We start from the raw sequence: 22982 nt of genomic DNA on the forward strand, positions 1-22982 counted from the left end.
CAAAAATATTTTTTTGTTTTGTTTTCAGGTGTAAATTTGATTGAGGAACACCTGCAGGAGGTCCGGTGTCTACGTCAGCGCCTGGAAGATTCCATAAGGACGAACGAGAGACTCCGGCAGCAGCTGGAAGAGAGACTATCTTGCAGCGTACATGATCGAGGTATAGTTTTTAATGTATATCTTCATAGAAAAAGTGGTCCCTCAGAAATTCGTGGTTCACCTTCCATGATATTTTCCTTCGGCTTTGGTTGCCTGGGCGGCAAAGCATTGTGCTAGCTTCTCAGGTAAATGTTGCTAAGAGCATTGAAAGGGATGGCCCCCTCATATGCAATGCAAGTTCAAATAAATGTTGTTTATTGTCCATATACAGTACTTATCGTAAATACAAATAATTTCTTGTTTTTAAAAAATAAATGTTTGTTTGCTGAAACCACTTTATGTTTTGCTGGAATAAAAATGACATGCAAACTGTCACTTACGTGCACACAAAACATATTCTCAGGTGCTCAAAATTTCTAACTGCACGCTCAACAAATAGGCACAAATAAAACGCCATATTTAGAACATATCTACCACAATAAAAGAGGGACCACTGGATTCATATTTTTGACTGAAACAAAGCATCTAACCTGGTCCGTCTTCATTTGTCCAGGAGCGCCAACAAACATCTACATCCAGGGTCTGGATTCTGTCACACAGCTGTCCAATGAAATCCGAGTGTTGAAGGAGGAGAACTTAAACCTGCAGTCTCGTCTAAAGACCAGCACAGGTACTAGAACCAGAGGTCGATCCTGGGGTTCAGGACTCACAAGTGTAGTCGACTAAAAATCCTTCTCGTAGATTCGTGTGAGGAAGTGGTGCAGCTCAGGGAGGCGTTGATTTCAGCTCGCAGCCAAGTCATTCAGGCTGAGCTGGAGGCCGAGCAGTGGAAGGAGGAGCAGCGACGGCTGCAGGTCAGCAGCCAGGAACAGGCGCAGCAGCTCCTCGCCATCAGGCAGGAACGCCAGACCAGCCAGGAGAAAAACAACAGGTCCGTTGCTGGATCCACACGTATTTGACGTGTGTTCTGATCTCACTGCTTTCCATTTTCTGTTCTCCTCAGGCTCCAACATGATGTTTCTCTGCTTCAGCAGCAGCTGTGTGAGAGTAGAGAGCTCATCCACTCTCTGCAGAGCGAGCTGCAGGTTTATGATCGTATCTGCCCCAAGACCAGCAAAGGTTTGTGTTTCCTTAATACTAGGAATAAACAAACCTTTATTCTTTATTTACAGTCACAGACGCCAACAATTTATTTCCCGAGTTTGGCTGTTGAATATATGTATTTACTATATATTTAAATAACTCGGTATGTCATCGTATTATTTTTAAATAACATACTTTCTGACGTTTCTTATACTCGGTAATTGCGCTCTGCCACCATCTAGTGGTTGAATTAAGAAACTACTTATCTCACGTTTTGCTTTTTTATGATTTTATTGTTCTTTACAGGCTCACAGTCCCTAAAACATTCAATTTAATTTCTGATTTAAGGCTGTTGAATATATATATTTAGTATTTATGTGAATATCTCCGGGAGTCATGGTACTATTTATTAAAGCTAAAACGTCTGCGGCTGTAATTACACTCTGTCACCATCTAGTGGTTGAATGCAGGAACTAGTTTTGATTTCTTCCAGCTTATCATCGTTTAATTGTGTTCAGGCTTCTTGAGTGACCTTCCTGGCACGCCCGGTGAGTACGGGGAGCTGCTCGGGGAGGTGAGGAGCCTGCAGGCTCAGCTTCAGAACAGCGTCCAGGACAACAGCGCCCTCAAGCAGCTGGAGCTTCACAAACAGCTGGAGCAGAGGCTTTGTGCTGCCTCCCCTCGTCGACCATCTCTCTCCGCCCTCAGCGCCAGTCCACAGAGAGAGAACCTCTACAGGCGTCAGCTGCTGCACGGTGAGACTTCTTCTTTTGGACTTGTGTGATCATAAAATTAGCATGGAGTTGGTCCGAGTTTGACGTGTGTGTGGCCTGCAGACCCGGCTCCTTCTCCACCAGTCCGGGACATGGGACTGTTCAACTGCGGATCTCCTGGTCCTCCATACTTGGACCTGGACGACGGCCACTGCGTTTCCAACGGTGTGACTTAACTGCACTGCATGACCATTTGATTCGTTCAAATATTCTGCTGCGATATTTCAGTTTATCAACAGAATCTCAGTTTATAAGATGAAAAACATGAATTCTACCTCGAGCAAAGGAGTTAAAAACACTGTATATTTGTGACATTTTACCAAATAACGTGTATATGTTGACAAATCGATTCATATAAAAGCAAAAAAAATGCTTTAAAAGCCTCAAGAAATAGCGATAAATCATTGTAGAGAAAGCCAACCGTGAAAGTTTCTAGTTTTTAATTTTATTTTGTGCTTTTGTTTTTAGTCTTTGCTGTTAAAATTCCCAAAACAATATTCTGTTAATTATATGGAACTTTTTATTTTATTTTAATGTATCTCCATTTTTCTCTGTCTTTCTTTATTTCCATACATTCTATTCATCAATTTTTCCATGTTCTATCCTTATTTACTGTGTTTGATTCAATATTGTATCACTTTTAGTATTTCCCATACTGCGGTTTCTTTATATTTACTTTTCATTTCTTATTTTATGTACCAAAGTACTAAACTCAAAAACAGAAATACATAAGACACCACAAAATAATCCTATGTTGTGTTTACAACACTGGCAATAATAGTGATAATAATAATAACTGATTCTGATCAAATACAATTGTTTCTGGCGTCACCAAGTGTCAGAACAGTGTAACTGCATTGTCCTCATATTCCAGGGGTTTCTAAAGTTTTTGTCGTAAAGGACATATTGGATGAAGTGAAAACTGAAGCGAGGGCCAAATGGGAACATTGCCAAAATAAGAGTTATCTCATTAACAATTTCAAAATAAAAGCTTCCACCACACGGACAAGAAAAAACATTTTAAATCAGCTCTACTTTGTTGTGTTTGCCTAAAAAGATTAAATGATGTTTAAAAACGTTCCTACAATTGAACTCATTTTACATGCTCTGGTTAAAAATATATTTTATAACGAAAACTACGGGCCATGTGGAATCTGCTGAAGGGCCGCAAGTGGCCCTCGGGCCGCGCTAAATTACATTAAAACAATCAGAAAACATTGTCAAAGCGCTGCCTTAGGTAAATATTAAAATGACTAAATGTGTTTTTTATTGCATCTGGACCAGCAGACCCTCTGGACCCTCACTCTGAACTGGAAGGGGAAGCTCCGGACGGATCGTTTGCCAACCGTAACGGACGCCACGCCATCGGCCACGTGGACGACTTCAGCGCCCTGCAGCAGCAGATCCTGGAGGGCCGCAGCCTGGTGCAGCGTCTGGAGACCACCCTGCTGTCCTACCTCGGCCCCCCGCTGCCCGAGAGCAACCAGGAGCACAACACTGAGCTGGTGAGAGAAGTTCTAAAACGTGATCTGAAAACCACAGAGAAGTCACTGACTTGACTCATGTCTGCTCAGATCCTGGAATACGGCTGCGTGAAGGCTCTGCTGTCCAACACCAAGACGCTGAGGCAGATCATGGAAGAAGGTTTGGCTCTGCTGAAGATGTTTTGGAGAGCAGCCCTGCCCAATGCTGACCACCCCAGTCTGAGCCTGAAGAAGGTTTGGATCCAGACATGCGACAGAAGAAATGAAAAGCTTGATGTTGACTTCTTTTTTTTTACCTCCACAAAGGAGCAGGGTCTTCAAGAAGAGGTCCTGTCGCTGAAGCTGCGGATGTCAGAGCAGGAAGAAGTTCTCAAAGGGACGATCCAAAGGCTGAGGAGCACCAGCCGCACCAAGGAGAACATGGAGCACTTCATCGTCAGCCAGCGTGAGTGACTCACGTTTGAACGTAGACCTGAGCGAGTGGATTTCAAAGCTTCACCTCGGTGTCCTCCTCACAGTGTCCAGGACTCGAGACGTGCTGAAGAAAGCCCGGACAAATCTAGAGGTAGGTCTTTGTAATCATCTAGAACACCTCCAGACTTGTGTCCAGTGTTGCCTCACTGTGTCTCTATAAGTCTCAAATGGAAGAATCTGTGACTCCATCACTTCTGTCTCTCACGTCTTCCTTCGTCCCACATCTGTCTCTCCCACCTCCAGAAGAACGAGCAGAGACTTTCCTCTCTTAGCTCCTCCTCTTCCTCTCCTCACGCCGGTAATTGTCTGCCATCGTCTCGCAAGTGTGTGAAAACAATGATCCGCTCGACTTTCCCATCGCCTTGGCTTTTCTTCTCATCCGACTCGGCGCTTTCCTCACCTTCACAAATCAGTTTAACGGCTCCGTTACACAACCTCGAATATTGTGTATCGCTGTTTATTTTTACCGCCTGACCTTCTCCGAGTCTCTTCAGCTCACGCACACGTCACAGCAGCTTCGGTTTCACCTGCAACAACAACTGTTAAAATGTCTAAATATGTTTGAGTGTGTGTGACGGTTAACTGCATTTTGTGACACAGGTTGTGTTGATATTAGGACACTGTTGTGTTGACATGAAAGTGAAAAAAAAGTGACAGCATAGCCTAAAGTGGTTCAAACCTTGTGAAATGATTGTTTTTTTTAAATAGAATTATTACAAATTACACTCAATAATACACAATAAGAATGTCCTTAATAGCAGTGTCTGAATTATGTTGATGTTTGGGGGAAAATCGCTTATTCTCCAAAATAACATTAGCCTGTTACATGCTAGTTACATTAATATTATATAATAAGATAATAATATATTATTTTCATCTTAATACTTTATATTTCTTAATATTATTTAAGCTCATGTGTTACTTTTACATGACACATTAACTAAAGTTAATTTGGCTTTTGTCTTGAAGTTAGATATACTGATTAACTATTAGAAACAATCAAGGTTTAAAATATTCATTAATACTAGAGGAAACTTACAGTTTATTAATATCTCATAATTCCTATTTTAAAAACATTTATTTTTCCACAAAGGGCTGAATTATTTTGGGGAAAAAATGCAAATAATATGATGAAATGAGATGAATTAAAAAACACATCATCGGTTTGAATAAAAAGTCTTTATTTGAATTTATACTGTTTTATTTGTGTTTTTTTTTTAATAAACTTAAATAACACAGGCAAATATAACAAATAATTAAAGATATCATACATATTAGAGAGTACAAATCTAAATATAGAAATTGAATGTATAACATATTGTCTGCATGCTTTAATACAAGCAAAAATGTTAAAGGTCTTTTGCCTCATTCTGCTTTTCCTCTCCCATATTTGCAGCTTCTATTCTATTTAATTACAAATGATTTAACCCTTTAAGTAACTGGTTGAATATGACTTAACTTTGTGTTTGATGGATCTACTGACTCCTTTAAGAAACATCTTAAGACGTTTTTATTTGTTCAGGCTTTTCCTTGATTTTCTGGAACTCCTGTTGTGTTATCAGTATTATCTTGATCTTTAAAATATATACTTTATTGAGTATTGTTTTGATTGTTTAAGCGCTTTGTGACCCTGGTCTAGAAAAGCGCCATACAAATAAAAATTACTTACTTACTTACTTAACTTAGCTTAAAAACTTTTAAATAAATACTTTTAAATAAGCCGTTTTAATGCAGGAATGCGATGTGTTTAAACATCTTCTTCGATCCCAGTGTTTCCTCGCATCTGCTGCCTCAACATTGAAAACTCACGTGGTTGTCATCAGCTCTACATGCATCTGCTCTCATCTTCTAACACGTTTAATTCATGTTCTCTGTTACTGACTCGGACATGTGTCGTGCAGGTGAGAAACCAGGAGGCGCCGCTCAGGAACATCCCGTTGTTCTCGGCGTCCTGAAGGCCGACGACGGCGTCGCTCCTCGTCCGGCCAACAGGAAGCGCAGCAGCCAGTGTCTGCTCTAGACTTTTCTAAAGACCCTCCAACAGCCAAGACAACCCTCCACACCAGCCTCCTCGGAACTTCTCTCCACCCACGTGCATGTTTTTGAAGAGCACCTTTTTAGCCTTAGCGCCCGCCTCCATCGTTGTCTCTGAGTGACGCCGTCAGCAGTTTGCCTTATCCAGTGTGCCAGAAGAAAGGTGATCGACAGGTGTGATTTTCGGGTGGTTTTTCGAGAGGGTGTGAGACCCTCTTAGATGCTGAGCTCAAAGAGAGAGAGTAGAAGAAGGTCGAACGAAAGGCTTGTGAGAGGAATCTGCACACGTGTTCAGTATATGTGGCACTCAGAGACAAACTTGTTCTAGTTGCAAGTACAATGCAAAAAACTAAAAAAAAAAAAACACTTAAATGTATCAGCCTGGAGGAATGTAAGAGCGCGGGAGGTCGTTTGTGAGTCGGAAACATCGAGAAGTATAATTGAAATGAAGATCCTAAAAGTGTTGGGAGATGCAGCAGATGTTCACGGCGAAGCAATATATCTAAAGAAAAGCGTGACCTTCGTGCTGCTCTCGCGTCAGCTGCTGATCATCTCAACAGATCATGTGCAATAACGTTCATCCAACGTGTCGAGAATGTTGCATGACTGAGATTGTAAACCCATCACGAAAAAAAACAGAAGTTTGCCAATAATTGCCACTAAATTGTTGAGAAACAAACACAAAAAATGTATTCTTTTTTTTTCTTTTTTGGACCAAAACCAAACTAATGATAACCTTCGTGCCATCATGTGGCTCGTGATGCTTCTGGTTGTATTGTGTGAGTTTTTAAGTTTGTCGCTGTACATTTGCCATTCTTGCTGTAAATAACCTGCCATGTGTGTGTGTGTGTGTGTGTGCATGGATGTGTGAGATTTTGAAACATCCAACATTTGCTTTTTTTTTCTGCAAACGTTGAACATCGGGGTCGCTGTGCAATATTAGTGTTTTAATTTGATGTTACACATCGTTGTATTTTTTTTGAAGTGTTTTCACTCGAGTGAATGTGTTTTTTCGATGATTGTCGCCATTTTCTTCAAGTGTCTCTTATCGAGTCATTTACTCTGCTAGCTGCTTCGCTTGCCTTCGGCTTGAGCTTTTGTTCATTCTCAGGGGTTTCGAAGAAATCGCCCGCTCAAAACATGGCTTTTCAAGTCAAAAAAGCCCAAGTTTTTAATCAGAATCCAACGTTGAATGTTAAGACAAACCTCTTCTGCAACAACAACGATAAAAAAGCCAATGAGTGTGAATCTAGTGAGCACCTTGTGTGAACAAAGCCTTACTGCTCGTAGTTTTCAAAGACAGTGTGTCGCGTCTGTATATAGAGCCTTTTGAACTGTCGCTGTTTAGTTTTGCTAAAAGAAGAACTAGGAAGCCGAGACCGGACTCGTATGGATCCCGTTTCTGATGAGTGTGTTGTGGTGGCAACGTTTATCCACTGAAGATTTTTTTGGGGGACAAATGAATAAAACAGTTGAAAATGTGTTTGTGTGTCCGTGTCAAAACACACCTAATACATATATACATAGAGAAAGAGATTTATGAGGGTAGTTTTTATTTGTTCAGGCTTTTCCTTGATTTCCTGGTGTTATCAGTTTTATCTTGCCCTTTAAAGTATATACTTTATTGAATATTGTTTTGATTGTTTAAGCGCTTTGTGACCCTGGTCTGGAAAAGTGCTATGAAAATAAAAATTACTTACTTATTAATTTAAAAAAAAAAATTTACAACGAGAACTCTTACTGGAAATTGGAAAATATTGCAAAAATAATGCTTATTTTTTTCAAATTTGAAAAGGACTTTATATCATTTAAAAAACTTAAGAGAGTATAATGGTAGGACTAGAATGTATTATAACATTAAAAAAAAATCTATTATATTATATTTAGACATGCGTCACCCCATGGCTCAGTTCCAAAAACGGGGGGTTATTTATTGGTGAAACTTCAGGTGTCTCAGGTCTCTCGCCCCGAGTAGCTGGGAGTTATTGTAAGTAGAAGGTAAATATAAGTTGTTGTTTTTTTTTTTAATTATCACGAAAACTTTTGTATATAACAGACCGAAATTGGAATAGGCTACTTCCGGTTTGTTAGCTAGCTGCTAGCTAACTGATGCTAGCGTTAAGCTAAAAAAAAGAAAGAAAAGTAAATCAAAAACATAATTTTAAATTTGGTTTAAAGGAAATGATTTTAACATTTTATTCAGAGAATAGTACACCGAAGACACAATATAGAAATGTATTTATTAGCAAACAATATCTCTCAATGATAAATAAGATGAAACTCACTTCAGAACATTTATGAAACTTTTTTTGCCACAAATAATACTTGAAAACTTCAGGTGTCTCACGTCTCTCGCCCCGAGTAGCTGGGAGTTATTGTAAGTAGAAGGTAAATATAAGTTGTTTTTTTAAATTATCACGAAAACTTTTGTATATAACAGACCGAAATTCGAGTACGCTACTTCCGGTTTGTTAGCTAGCTGCTAGCTAACTGATGCTAGCGTTAAGCTAAAAAAAAAAAAGAAAATTAAATCAAAAATATAATTTTAAATTTGGTTTAAATTAAATGTTTTTAACCTTTTATGCAGAGAATAGTACACCAAAGACACAATATAGAAATGTATTTATTAGCAAACAATATCTCTCATAATGATAAATAAGATGAAACTCACTTCAGAACATTTATGAAACTTTTTTCCGCCACAAATAATACTTGAAATCTTTGGACGAGTCATTATGGCATAAGTTTTGACATTCAAAAAGTACCTTTGAGGGCACAAACATCGACAAGTACTGTAAAACATAGTTCAATGGCGTCCAAAATCCATAGACACAACCTTTTATGAAAATGTGCTTAACGTATGATGTGTCAATCACATGAAATATATAGACATTCAGTTTAACACAAAAACTCCACACAAGTGTGAAACACATGATGCTCTCAGTGTTTCTGCTCATAAACGCTTGTCAAATATATTGTATTATTTCTCTCTGTAGAACCAGCATTTCTGTCTCAGCGGTCGTTGCAGCTTCACTCAGTGATCCATCAGGTTATTGCACTTCCATTGAAGGTATTTTCCCATATATTCAACCTTTTTATCAGATTCTTACAATAGAACTTTATATTAAAACCAAGTGTCACATCACTCTTCTACGGCACAAATAAATACTTCAGAAACCGACATGCATATAAAAACAGTGCAGCCAACACACGCACACACATAGTGATGTCATCAGCCCTTTCTGTAGTTGCGTTTCAATCTCGTCGACAAACATATTGCTACGTTCATAGCCCTCGGTAGCGTCTCTGCCAAGTAAACTTGTTTCAGTGCAAGGTTTGGCTAAAGGGGGCGAGAGGTCCGAACAAGACGTCTCCAGGCATGAGAAGAAAAAAAGAAGCACCAGTGGCTGAGGTTTAGATCGGCTTGTACAGCAGAGAAGTCACGTATTTCTTCTTGTATCGGTGAGTCGCGCTCAGAACCATCACGCCGTCCTGCACACACACACGACAAGATGTCAATCACCCGTCCGTCACCGGATTCTGCGTCTTACCTTTATAGAAAGAGCGTACAGGTGGTTCAGCATCACGTGGTTCGGCTCGGGTAACAGAGCCGGGTCACACTGTCAAAAGCACAAACAGGACTCAGGACAAGAATCAGATGTTGTCGTGTCTTAAGAAAGTGTCTCGAGACTCACAGACACGTTGGTGTCCTTGTTCAGGATGACCTGGAGGAGGTGCGGGGGAAGCATGGGCGGGGCCTTGAAATGCTCCTCGGGCCTGAACGAGTACTGCTCCTGTCCGTACGGGCCCGGCGGAGAACTGGACAGATCTGTGTTCAAACAAATTTAAAAGAATTAGTGCTTAAAGTGCATCTGAGTTCAATGTTCAAATAGATCTTAAACTAACACTCAACATGGTCAACCCTACAATTCCTCAATGATTGTGACTTTTACACGCTCTTGCAACAGTTCTAAGTGTAAATATGACTACATGCAAACAAACACAAATGTAGTCTATGACAATCAGAGGTCAGTATCAGGCTCAAGGTTACTTGAAGGTCAGGGGTTATAATCATTAATAGCATTTATTCTCGATAAATAAAAGGATTCTATAAATGAAAAAGTGGTTTCTTTGGAACATTCTGGCTCATGCTTTGTGTTTATGCGCAACATTTTTATACCGACTCACCGATTGTGTCGGAGCTATCCAGAGAATCCACCTGCAGGGCGTCGAACACCTCGAAGTCGGACTTCTTCACGTGGATCAGGTTGTTGATGGTGCCGAGCTGACTGGTGACGACTGGCTGCGTGACAGGAAAACACCACAGAGGGTTATCACAGCAAACAGTTGAGTTGCTTTAACACCAAAACCTGCAATTAAAACACAACTGCATCCTGGGAAACTTTTGTCCTGTTGATCTGGATGACAAGGAAAGGAGAAGCACCTCAGAGGGATCGTGGACCCACTGGCCGTCTACGAAGAACTTGTACTGGTGCTCTCCCTCAGGCAAGTCCAAGATAGCAACAAAGTCATTATGGCTGTGAATGAAAGAAAAACAACATCAATTAATCAGTAAAATGATTAAATGTTATATATGGTTGATTTAAAAGTTGATTCTTTTTTATGTGGATATTGTATAAAGATGCCATAATTAAGATAAGAGACAGCTTATGTCTTCACTTTGTGAAAGAGGCCAGGAATAAAGAGAATTTAGTTAAAATATGGATCAAATAGCAAAAAAAACCCATCAAAATTGTACTTCCCATTAGTAAATATACACTTCTTTGACGCAACACAGACTACAAAAGGATATTGACCCCATCGTGAGATTGAGTTTGTCCCCCCTGGTTTAAAGAAAGAAGTCATCGTTTAAAAGAAGGAATATTTTACCTTTTATTAAGAGGTATCTTGCTGTTCCAGTTGTTAAAAGAGCCAGCGATGTAGACCTCCCTCCCTCCCCCACCCCAACGGATGACTGTGGGTCGAGCTTGAGGTCCGGTCTTCACCAGGTCGTCCAGATCAGGCGTGAACTCTTTTTCTTCCAACACCTAAAAGTAAGACATTTTAGGGGATTTTAAAGGAGTAAAAAACAAAACAAAACATACATTAAAAGTGGAGAACTTCAGCACCTTGGACTCTGGACCGTGGGTGTTGAAGACGTTGGGGTCATCTGTGCTGTCCACCATCTTAGGACTGTGTTCGTGGTCCTTGTGAGCGCCGCCACTGTCGGAGCGATGAGACTTGGCGCCGTGGCGCTCCGCGGCCATGCGGTCGCCGGTGTTACCCATGATGCTCTACTATTTACACTGGAGTAACGATATCATGTGTTACAGACTGTACTCGTCTTGTCTATATTAGACGCACTAATGTGTCAACCTAAGGTCTGTAAATATCACTGCTGTTTGAAGGGAAGATTTAACACACAGTATAATTGACTAAAAAACATATTAAGTAAGTAAGTAAGTAAGTAATTTTTATTTATATAGCACTTTTCCAGACCAGGGTCACAAAGCGCTTAAACAATCAAAACAATATTCAATAAAGTATATATTTTAAAGGTCGAGATAAAACTGATAACACAACAGGAGTTCCAAAAAATCAACTATTTTCAACCAACATTTCTCATACTGTAAGTTGTAAATACCTACTGTACTCATGTTTGGTTTGATGTTACTAATACTAAAATCTGCACCAAACATTACTATTATGAGATTTTTCTTTTTGTTCAAATAAGCAACTAAAGATATTAGGTTTAGTCTCTTAAAAACACAGTTAACTAGAGATGTAACAAGGATTTGAAAAAACTATTAACAAACTCTTATCTTTGTCATTATTATGGGTACAAATGAGTCATTTTATTTTCCCCAAGAATAGCAAAAATCTTCATTTATACTGTCCCCGTTTAACGTGCAAACCCTTAACTCGAAAGCAAATATTAAACCAAACCAAAGTTACGACTTCTCCAAAGTATTTCACCATCAATCAAACCTTGTTTACTCTGCTGTTGCTGCGACAGTAGAATATTTATAGCCCAGACAGCTAGCGAGTTGCTAATTGCTAACTAGCGACTTTGTCAAAACAAACATCGATAACAACAATACATAGGTTCGACTTATATGGATTTTTCAACGACGACACGCAGGATCTTTACCACTGACAGTCGGTGTTGGAGTAAGTTCGTCTCGGAGGTCCTCCTCCTCCACAACAACTCTGGAGAGCAGATACTACGGAGGGCGAGTAGGACAAAAGTAGCGTAGCGCGTTTCTACAGGAGCCGCGAAGGTCAAGATGTTGTATTAGTAAGTAAGTAAGCAAGTAAGTAATATTTATTTATATAGCGCTTTTCCAGACCAGGGTCACAAAGCGCTTAAACAATCAAAACAATATTCAATAAAGTATATACTCTAAAGATCAAGATAAAACTGATAACACAACAGGAGTTCCAGAAAATCAAGGAAAAGCCTGAACAAATGAAAGTGTCTTAAGATGTTTCTTGAAGGAGTCAGTAGATCCATCAAGCGCAAAGAGAGAGGAAGATCGTTCCAAAGCTTAGGAGCAACAGCCTGGAAGGATTTCTCTCCTCTGGTCCTGAACCGTGTGCGTGGAACCATCAGTAGATTCTGATCCACAGACCTCAGAGCCTGAGCTTGGGTGTAAGGCTGGATCAGATCAGTGATGTAAGGAGGAGCCTGACCATGAATAGATCTGAAAGTACGAACCAAAATGTTAAAGTTGATCCTGAAAGAAACTGGAAGCCAGTGAAGAGTTTTAAGTATCGGAGAAATGTGAGTTCTTCTACTAGAGCAGGTCAGAATCAGAGATTCTCCAACTTCATCGTGTCAGGGCCAGCCAGCCAGGGACCCCATTAGCAAGTCACGGCGAATATCTTCAATCGTCAATTTTGTTCTTTCTAGCTAGCTACAAGCTACTTGGTAATAGGTAATAATCATCATCACACATATTCAGAAAAAAAAGAAACCTTTATTTCGTTCCTTAATGATTCCACCATAATGACAAGAGTATCCTTTTCTGACATTATGTGTTGGAGGAATATTGAAGCATGTATTGTCCAAAAATACACATGGTTATGTAAATGTGAAATGTTCTGGCCAATACATCAGTATATTAGATTATTTTAAATGAATAGTCAAAGAAAATAACTTACAATTCAAGAAAATAAAAGTACACCGTTTGGTTTCCTATGTTCAAGTCAAAACAGTAGTGTTTTCACTCAATTTAACACACAGATTATTTGATGTAAGAGTAGATGAGGAAGGTGGTTTTGGAGTAAAAGCCGTCGTTTTCTTTCCAGGTATCAACTTGTAAATAGTCATTTTAGATAGTTTCCTTAAAATGCTACCTGATTTGCATAGAATAAACTACCTTTCAAATGAATAAATAACACAGAGTACAGAACAAACGTATATATATATATATGTATATATACACATCACATTTGATGGCTGCAAGGCACGTTATTTAGATAAACACAGTGTTAACCACATAGTCATGCAAACATATTCATCCAGTGTCTCTGAGAGTGAACAACAGCACCATTAGTTTCAGTGGAATTAAAAAGTCATCTCTGTACTTTGCGAGACATAAATTCCTAAAAGGTTTAGCTAATATAAGACACCAGAGCTATGGATAACAGCCAAAAGTTAGACCACCACCGAAAAATGTGTCACAAAATAGAGGGAATGTTTTCTCGTCATTCGTGAGTCCTTGAATTCAGTTAGATACTAATTTAAAAACCTTTACATTTGCTAAACAATATAACCCTCCACCGTTTATAATGGTTTAATACGGTTCCATACACACTGCATTTAAACTCCACCTAAAAATGTTGCAGTGGATTATAGGAATAATAACTGAATGAATTATAAATGGTTCTTGATTGTTCTTTTAAAAAACGATGATGGCTTTGGCCATATGTAGTTGTATGGTAATTATATTTCTTGTACTTTTCTAGGCTTTTACCAGTGATGTGGGCGTGTGCAAGGTTTCTAAAAACTAATTAATTTCGCAATTATTTTTAATAACCTTGAGTGCAATTAATCCTCTAAATGGTTAAACACACTACAGTTACCAGTAATAACCATTTGTAACATTATTTATTATCTGCCCCTGATTCCCTATTCTGGGCCGTGGGGGGGGGCTTGAGCCTGTCCCAGCTATTCAGGCAATAGGCGACTGACACCCTGTCACGGGAGACACAGAGACTCTCAACCAACCTCTGTATGTTTTTGGACTCTTGGAGGAAACCGTAGTACCTGGAGTATACAGATAGGCTGTAGAATTTGTTTGTTTTCTGTGTTGATCTGTCATTAAAGATAAATCATTTCCTCAATGGTAAAAAGTAATGTAATGTTGTCAGGGGATTTGAAAGTAATGTGTCGATTGAATGTCTATTTAAGTGGTGGTCATTGGCTTTCCATTGTGTACTTATATTGATATTCAGTATCCCTTTGGTGTCTACACAAGCCGAGTCACGTCTTCAGTCTAAATTATTCATGCTTTGGCTGCTGAGAACCCACAGTTGGTTCCTTCACTTCCATTATTTGTTCAGCGAAGTATCAGTCGATGATCCCTGTCAGGATCATTTTGCGATTCCCAAACCGCCCTTCATGTACTCGTAAACTACATAGCTGATGCTGACAGCAGGAATGACTTTCATGAAGTTAGGCAGGATGCCCCGGTAGAGTCCAAAAAAGCCCTCTTTGGCTAAGATATTCCTTATAAGGGATCTCATGGAAGGCTGGTCTGATGGATCCAGGGAAGCTGTGAGGAGAAAAAAAACACAATAAACACATGCTGTTGGTAAAACATTCCGTGTCCATTTGTAATTAGTTACAACCTAGTAGAACTCCCTTTTAGTTTAGAACGTTTAGGATCTATCTGTAGTTAAGTTTTGATCCAAAAAGACTATCGGAAAAGATTGTTGTTGCTCCGCATAAATAGTGTTTTTGGGGGAACCTGTCTGGACTGGCAGTCTGCCAGATGACATGGATATAAGCTTATAAGCCATGTCTTTTAAAACAGTTAATCATGATATAAGTTCATGTATTGAGTAATCATTTTGAGCCTTAAATGTTAAGAAATATCATGAATCCACGCTCATACTTACACCACTTCCGGTTCCAATCACTAGTACTTCAGAATGAGTCTGTTTTTTTATATCTGTCATGTAGATCAAAGAGTTTGAGATAGATTTGTATTGTCTTGGTTTAAATGATGTGACTAAGACCAATCGTGACACACTTTTTTTTATCTTATCTAATGATTAAGCAAGACAGAGCTACTTCTGAGTCAGTGGAGGTCACTAATGATTTTATGGCTCTTGGGCCAGGTGTGGCCCTTTGACTGTATTTAAGTGGCCCATGTGAGGTAAAACGATAGAGCTGAGTATTTACTTTTCTAACTATAACTTAATTTTTTGTACATTTTACATTGTTCAACTCCGACTATAACTTGTTTAAGTTCATAATTATTTTACTTAATACATTAAAAAAATATTTCTGATAATTAAAGTAAAAATTTACTCATATATATATTTTTCATTATTGTTTTCATTTATTATTACTTTCATTTCTGTTTCTAACTTCCTGCGGTGACGACTCAAATTTCCCAACTATGGAAAGTATAAAGAAATATCTTTTATTTTCTTAATTTCCAGCCAAATAAGCTTATTTTTCTCATTTACGGAGGTGCATATTCTTCTAAGTTTCCACTTTATATTATAGCGTGTTTCCTCGCTTTTCACCGTATACAAGGTCCTTGAATTGCTCCCCCGTGGTTTGCATGGCGATATAAAATCAGTATAAATTCAGCCAAAGATATTTGAGGAAGTCACTGGAATGTAATTCCTGACGGAAGTGTTGATGGTACCGTCTCAACACTCCATATTTCAATCATCACTACATAAATATTCATCACGCTGTTAGGGTCATGTTTGGTTTGATGTTACCAAATGTCAGCCGGTGTTTACCTTGTGCCTGCATCCGTGTGCGAATTAGTGCGAGAGGATAGCTGGCGAGCTGCCCGCAGGTGCTGGAGATGGTTCCGCAGCCCAGCAGCACCAGAACCCCGGGGTTGGCGGAGTCTTTAGGGTGGTACGACAGCCACGTGTTCTTCAGACTCTGAGGAAAACATCCAAAGGTTATACTTAAAAACTTGATCTGGATCACAAGTGGCCTCATAAGTACCTCATAAACCGCCAGGTCTATCCCAGCGTAGGGAATAATGCCTATTAAGTTAGGAATGTAACCCTTGTAGAACGCTTTCACGCCCTCTTTCCTCAGGATCGTCTTGGCACAATCAAACATTCCCGAGTACTGGCCGGTTTTCCTCAGTGTCAATCGGGTCTTCAGAACCTAAACCAGGATGATGATCATTTAGAGTGGATCGGCGATGAGTTCAGGCGGCGTGGGTGATACCTCCATGGGGTAGATGGCCGTCTGAGCCGTGGCTCCGGCCATAGATCCAGCCATGAACCTCTTGTGTGTCGGGATGTTTTGTCCCTCCGATGTCAGCAGCTTCTTGTACTGTAACACACAACAAGGATCCGGTGACATTCCTCCCTTAAAGCTACGATCAAATGACTCGTCCGTGACTATTTTTATCCTCGTTCGTCCTAAAAACACACTTTTGAGGGAGAAAATACTAATAGTCTATATAAGATCCATTTGTTTACTAGGCAGTCATTGAAAATACTACTAATGTTTAAATGTCACGGTGAAGTAATAAGCAGGTTTTGTGATGGTATAAAAAAAATATATAACTTATATTTCAATTAATTTTGTTCGTTCTTTCTCTTTATGTTCTTGTTCTTATTTTATTTTGATTTATTTTTTATGAAAAATTGCTGTATTTTCTGTGGCTATTGGAAAAAAACAATTTCCCGTGAGGGATCAATAAAGTTTTACCTTACAAAAACAATCTAATAAACATAATTTAGGTTAAGATTAGCTGTAGCCTTATTTTTTTGTTGTGCACCTCCCACTCCTGTGGGGTCCGTATCCAATGAAAGGTCAGTAATATTATAATAATTTGACAGGTTTACATGAATAGAAAACACACTAGATAGAGCTTTATGAAATCATAATTTCCAAGTGTTGCCAGAGCTACAGTACAGAGCAGAAGTTTGGACACACCCTTTCCTTCAACATGTTTTCTTTATTCTCTTGACTATTTAGCTTGCAGATTATCACTGAGGGCATCAAAACTATCAATAAATACAAGTGGAATTATGTACTCTAATGACTGTTTTGAAGACTTTTTCTTGATGAATTCAAGAGGTCGACCTGACATGGTTTTCACTTCACAGGTGTGTCTTGTCTGACTTACTTTGTGGAATTTTTGATGGAGTTGGGGTCATCAGTTGTTTTGTGCAGAGGTCAGGTTAAAACAGCCTTATTGGACAACTGTTAGAATTCATATTATGACATGAAACAATCAGTTTAAAGCTTTGAATGAGTCTGTTTGGTGTGTCCAAACTTTTGGCCTGGACTGTAAATGACAGAAACCTGAATACAGCATAAAACCTCTCTAACATCTGGAGTGATCCCTGACTGATAAATCATTTCCTCAACGTCCTTCCTGCCTAGATGCAGGTAGATTGCCTGCTAGTACACATGCATTGACTTTTAAAACCATGTGTACTCCATGTATACCATGTATACTTGGCTGCAGTATGTGTAAACAAGGCATCGGTGTCAACCTCTTAATCTTACTTGCTCATAAGCCATGAACTTGATGGCCGTCTCAGGTGCGATCTTCAACACGTTGATTCCGTTGCCCCTCCACAACGAGGCGATCCCGCCCTCCTTGACCATCTGCTTGAATCCACCAGCCAGGCTGATTTTGTTGGTCTTACTCGAGTGAACCTTTGACACAAAAAAAACAGCAGGTTTCATTTAAACGAATACAGGAAATAGTATAAAAGAAGGATTTTTATGTCGGTACCTGCATTAAGACTTTCATCCTGTCCAGAGGCGCCGTCCCCGTACGTGAGACGGCGCCCGCGGCGGCACCAGCGGCCAGTTGTTTCCACAACCTTCCGGAGCTTTTCTCTTCCTCTGTGAATTCATCTGGGATGGCAAGACTGTCTCCAATATCCAGAACCTAACGAACAGATAACACAAAGCCCGAGTCAGTCTCATATCTACTGAATCACTTTTGCAAATCGTTTCACTTACATGAAAAAGTTACTTGAAATAACTCTAAAATCTAAATATATACAGTTTCCAGCAAAAAGCAAATTCTTAATTCAGTGTATCAGCTGAGAGATTCAGATATTACTTCCTTTGTAAAAGAGGAAGTATGTTTTCTTCTTTCATCACATCCATCATGATCAGGGTTTAACCGTGTTGAAACAGTGAGTTGAGCAATTACTTGCACAATTGACACTTGCTGAATTTATCAATAAAATCATTAGGAGACAATTATCACGGGAAAATAATTATATTTATGAATGGTGGTGTACTGTAACATACTTAGATATTGTTAATTAATGTTGTTTTAATGATTTTATTGTACACGCTGCATTTATAATGATATGTGAAAATGAGGCTCTTGGAGGAGGTGTGCGCTCTCTTAGTGCTTTTCTGGTTGAGGTCGATAATCTGCTGGTAAAATACAGCAAAACTTAAGATAATGTTTGTGTCTGCAGCTACGATATAGACGTGTATACCTATGTAGTTTCTTAAATTTTGATACTAAGACGTGGACCTAAAGCGTTTCCAAGCCATTTAAAATAACTAGAGGGTTGTCCTTGACTCACATTATGGTAACATTTTCAATTTGACTGCGTTAATGCAATATATTAATGTACAAGACAATCTTGCCATGTATCAATGCATCTGAAAAACAATAAGACATTTATATTTTATTTGTTATTTTTGGACGAGCTATTTGTACTATTTTCTTGCCGTTTAATTTATTCCAAATAATTTGTTTTATTTGATTTATTTTTTTAACTTTATATGCAATTTTCGCATTGATTCAAGTTTAGCTGTCTAACAAAGTTATAGCAGATTGTTTTGATCAACAGTCCACTGGTGAAAAGCTACTTGGCTAAGGATCAAGAATTTCTGTTGATAACCTCACTAAGAAACAACATGCTGCTGTTAACTGTTTTCAGCTATAATGTCTCCATAATAACAAAGTTACAGACAATCAGCCACAAACTGTATTACAACTGTCAACTACTCAAAGAAAAGCCCTTAAACTTCATACTGTGCTTCCAGGAAGGACGTGCCTGACATCAGAAGCCGCCTATTTTCAAAATAAACACTCACAGATAGAATCCCACAACATTATCTGGACCCGACAGTCCTGCTGGAGAGGAAATACCTAACAAATCAGCTTAAATCCACTTGTTTGGCACGACGAGCGGCACTGACGCAACCGAGCACGCCGCCTTCATCCTCTTTCCTATTATTTATCTTTAATCTGTGCAGGATTAGTAGATGATAACACGAGACACATGCTAGACGATCGATGACAGGAAGACAAGCTTAAACTACAATGATCAGCCATGATGCTTCACTAACTAAGATCATCTTCAATAAGGCGTCTCTTTTCGTGGCACCTTCTTGTCCTCAGCGATCACCGGACTCTCACTTGTGTCATCTCTGGGTCAAGGTGACCCGAAGACCTGAAAACAAATTTGTTTAAGGTATCACTTGTGTTGTTTCTGGGTCAAGAGCAACGACCTTCTAGAAATACATATGCAGTGGTGGAGGTCGTTCATCTTGACCCAAAAGCAACACAAGGGATAAAACAATTACATTTGTTTTTGGGCTTCTGGATCACCTTGACTTTGACCGGACAATATAATTTGAAATATATTAATGAAACAAGATACGATTACTTATCATACTTTATTAATAAACTTTGCTGAAGCAACATCTAATTCAGACAGTCATCATTACAAATGTTTTTATTAATTACAAGTGTATCTCTAAATATACATTTTAAAGTTCCTTTTTTATATTATATGTATTATCTACATGTTCTACACCTAGTTCCATAATTATTTACACTAAGGAGTGATGAATAAATAACAACATTTAAAAATTCTGCCAATTTTTTGGAAATATTTGAGTTTTCTAATCACATCGTGGCTTGTTTTCTTAATTCCTTCTTTCTTTTGGTTCAAGGCAGCTTGTGAAGGTCACAGAATATAAGGTCTCCTTGTGAAGATAAACATGGGTGTTCCCACTTCTATGTTCCTGTCATCCTTTTCGACATCCTAGTGAGCTTTTCAAGTAGTTGGCAGGTGAGCTGCCGATGATCATTTTGACTCCCGAATCCGAATATACAAATCCCAACAGACTGTGCGAGCGCCGGTTGTGATCGAGGCAAGTTTGACTTCATTCAAAGCACCTACCGAGGAATGTTTCCAGAAGCGAATGATCTCCTCCAAGTTGTGACCCGGATATAGAAGGAAGTGTTCTCTCCACTCGTTCCAGTCCACCACCATGGTGCCGTCGACGTCCATGCTGTCGCAGAGAATAGTTTAGTCACACATCGAAGCACGTGTCTGCATCACGGGGTGATACCTCTGGAGGATCTTCTGGGCATCCTCTTTGCTGATGTTCATGCCCAGTTCTTCAAGAGACTCCTGGATCTCTGATGCATCGATGCGCCCTGATGATGTTGAGTTAGAAAGAGAAGCCAAGGGTTAGGCTTTTGACCAAATATGGCAACAAAAAAAAGGACAAGTGTTCCTACCATCGTTGTTCCTGTCCAGACTCTTGAACGTGAGTCTCAGCTTCTTCTCGTGCTCCTTCAGATATTTGGTGAACTCTTCGAAGTCCAGGGTGCCGTCTTTGTTTTGGTCACCAGACATGACGATTTTCTGTTTTTTGGGAGATACAGGAGAAGTTTGAGGGTCACACAAAACGTAAAAAGGAAAAAAACTCCTGCAAAAAGGAACCCCACATGACCCCCTTTATACCTGCGCTGCACCCTGACGGAATATCCCCATCTTCTTGAGTCCGGCCCGCAACTCTGCCACATCCACCTTCCCATCGTTATTCGTGTCGAGTTTTTCGAATAGATCCTGGTATGTCTTCCCACTGTCGGCATCCCAGCAGCGAGCCTCCGACAGGAACAGCCTCCGTATCGCCTGATACATGGTGCGGTTCGGTTGACGCAGCGATTCACCAAATATCAAAAATATCCAAAAGCTTAATCCATCCCGAGGTTGATTTAAAACAAATACCTACTAGCTCCAAGCACGAGCCACGTCCTGTAGAAAACAGTGTTTTGAGCGTGAACTCGGACGAGTTGAGGAACTGCAGCGGCGGTGGGCGGAGCTACGAGACTGCAGAGCTGCTTTTGCTGCTTTATTTCTGCAGAATAAAAGCAACCGCAGGGATATAAATCATAAAATAATTTAGTGCGAACAGTGTTGCGTTTGTAACAAATGTAACCCATATGTGTTTTGTTGTGTGCTCGCAGGAATGTTATCTTTCAATCTACACGTACGTGTCAGTCGAAACTCACGGGGTAGGGTTTCCCAGGAGGATGAAGTACTTATTTTCGCCGCCAGGGTGCATTGTTTCACAGTAAGACAAAGGGGTGTGGGTTCGTCAAGCGTCGGTTGTGCAAGAGGGACTTTATCAATGCCTTTATTGTTATATTTATTGATCTTTTTATTGAAGAGTTCTGAAGTCGCCCAGCCAAACCCAGTTGTAAATCCATTCAATGCAAACTTTTATTCCCTGAATCTTAGCCTGTGGTTGAGCGAGTGAAAATGATGCATGTGTGGGAGGTGGTATGTGTTGGAATCTTACCTATGTGTAGATGTTATTGTATGTATTTGACCTCTCTGCAAGCTTTGTTTTCTGTCAAAGATCAAAACATAAAGAGATGAATGGATGGATGGAGGACAAGAACAGAATGTAAACTAGAAAAGTGGCATGTAAGTTTGCAGAAAAAAGAAAAGAGATAACTTTGTTGAAAAACTCCAAGGGGGTTCTTAAGTGGGGTTCTAACGTTTTGGGAAGACGTTTCAACTCTTATGCAAGAGGCTTCTTCAGTTCAGTTGAAATTTCTTTCCAAATCTCAACTTCGTCCAGTTGCCTCACTTGGGAACCTCTTAGATAACCATGACCTGGATTTATTAAATCTTACACGGAAACTTTTTGGAAAACTTTGAGGCAAATTCAATATGCCAAGGTAGAAGTATTACCTTAATGTAATATTAAAAAAAAAAAAAAAAACAGATGTACCATGTATAAATGTTTATGAAACATTTGTATTTGTTACTAGTTAATCTCTAAATATAACATGTTAAAGTTTCCTGTTCATATTCAATCTATTTACCTGCTCCTAGTATAAATAATATTAAAACTAAGGAGTGTTAAATAAATAGAAAATTTAAAAGCTATCCAACATTTTTTATAATTATATAATGGTTTTTTTTTCTTCATTCCTTCTTCCTCAAGGCAGCTTGCGGCGCTCACAGAATATAAAGTGCACATTTGAAGATAAACATGGGTTTATCTGTCCTAAAATAATGTATCTTTTGTGTGTAACGTTTAATATTTAGGTTTTAAAAGCTTTTTTTCCGAACTCTATGGCATAGGATTTATAAAGTCAAAAGGTTCAAACATTACCTTGATGTAATATAAGAAGACCTAATATCTATTGGGATTGAAAAAACGGTTAACTTATTTATTATTTCAGCTTTTATATATGTTCCATATGGAACCATAATAATAATAATTATGGCATATTTTAGGATTAAAAATATCTCCATTTGAGCTTTGCAGTGATATCATAAGTCATATATATAGTATATAAACAAAACAAAAAAAATTGTGAATACTGGCTTCTCTTTTAGTGAAATAATACTTAAACTATATTTGTAATTACTGTTACTTTCATATTGTATTTTATATATTTTTTAATACACCTAGCATTTAGCATTGCTAAGCTAATTCCACTTCACTCTTTTTTAGGCGGGATCAACCGTCAATCCTTTATAAATCTGTTTATTAAATTAAAAAAATGTTGTTTATTGG

General features: G+C 39.0%; 3 protein-coding genes across 11 annotated transcripts in view; 1 reads left to right on the top strand and 2 right to left on the bottom strand.

Moving 5' to 3' along the window:
* LOC148063724 (myomegalin-like) overlaps window positions 1-7427 on the top strand; it is a 41902-nt gene extending 34475 nt beyond the window's left edge. For 5 of the 9 annotated variants that reach the window (XM_087811960.1, XM_087811962.1, XM_087811954.1 and 2 more), the window contains 12 exons: window positions 29-160; window positions 653-769; window positions 841-1030; window positions 1103-1218; window positions 1701-1937; window positions 2019-2120; window positions 3240-3460; window positions 3530-3673; window positions 3746-3884; window positions 3958-4004; window positions 4157-4211; window positions 5815-7427. In XM_087811960.1, the coding sequence (XP_087668086.1) occupies window positions 29-160; window positions 653-769; window positions 841-1030; window positions 1103-1218; window positions 1701-1937; window positions 2019-2120; window positions 3240-3460; window positions 3530-3673; window positions 3746-3884; window positions 3958-4004; window positions 4157-4211; window positions 5815-5933 (1619 nt within the window). In that variant the 3' untranslated portion in view covers window positions 5934-7427. The remainder of the gene's footprint in view (window positions 1-28; window positions 161-652; window positions 770-840; window positions 1031-1102; window positions 1219-1700; window positions 1938-2018; window positions 2121-3239; window positions 3461-3529; window positions 3674-3745; window positions 3885-3957; window positions 4005-4156; window positions 4212-5814) is intronic. The other 4 variants (XM_087811955.1, XM_087811963.1, XM_087811957.1 and 1 more) reach the window with 3 other exon arrangements.
* A 1125-nt stretch (window positions 7428-8552) lies between these two features.
* prkab2 (protein kinase, AMP-activated, beta 2 non-catalytic subunit) lies at window positions 8553-12137 on the bottom strand. The gene is made up of 8 exons (XM_087811438.1): window positions 12099-12137; window positions 11077-11253; window positions 10838-10995; window positions 10392-10485; window positions 10136-10250; window positions 9643-9776; window positions 9499-9567; window positions 8553-9439 (listed from the first exon to the last, which is right to left on the bottom strand). Exons 2-8 carry the CDS (start codon window positions 11233-11235, stop codon window positions 9362-9364), a joined length of 807 nt encoding a protein of 268 aa, XP_087667564.1. The 5' UTR covers window positions 11236-11253; window positions 12099-12137; the 3' UTR covers window positions 8553-9361.
* A 770-nt stretch (window positions 12138-12907) lies between these two features.
* On the bottom strand, window positions 12908-21231 carry LOC148063726 (mitochondrial adenyl nucleotide antiporter SLC25A24-like). The gene is made up of 10 exons (XM_087811175.1): window positions 20909-21231; window positions 20683-20809; window positions 20511-20598; window positions 20339-20450; window positions 17911-18069; window positions 17679-17831; window positions 16383-16490; window positions 16152-16319; window positions 15935-16085; window positions 12908-14727 (listed from the first exon to the last, which is right to left on the bottom strand). Exons 1-10 carry the CDS (start codon window positions 21086-21088, stop codon window positions 14546-14548), a joined length of 1428 nt encoding a protein of 475 aa, XP_087667301.1. The 5' UTR covers window positions 21089-21231; the 3' UTR covers window positions 12908-14545.
* Between the last annotated feature and the right edge of the window lie 1751 nt (window positions 21232-22982).

The sequence above is a fragment of the Callionymus lyra genome, chromosome 16 (genome assembly GCF_982586985.1).
Source record: "Callionymus lyra chromosome 16, fCalLyr1.hap1.1, whole genome shotgun sequence".
NCBI lineage: Eukaryota > Metazoa > Chordata > Actinopteri > Syngnathiformes > Callionymidae > Callionymus > Callionymus lyra.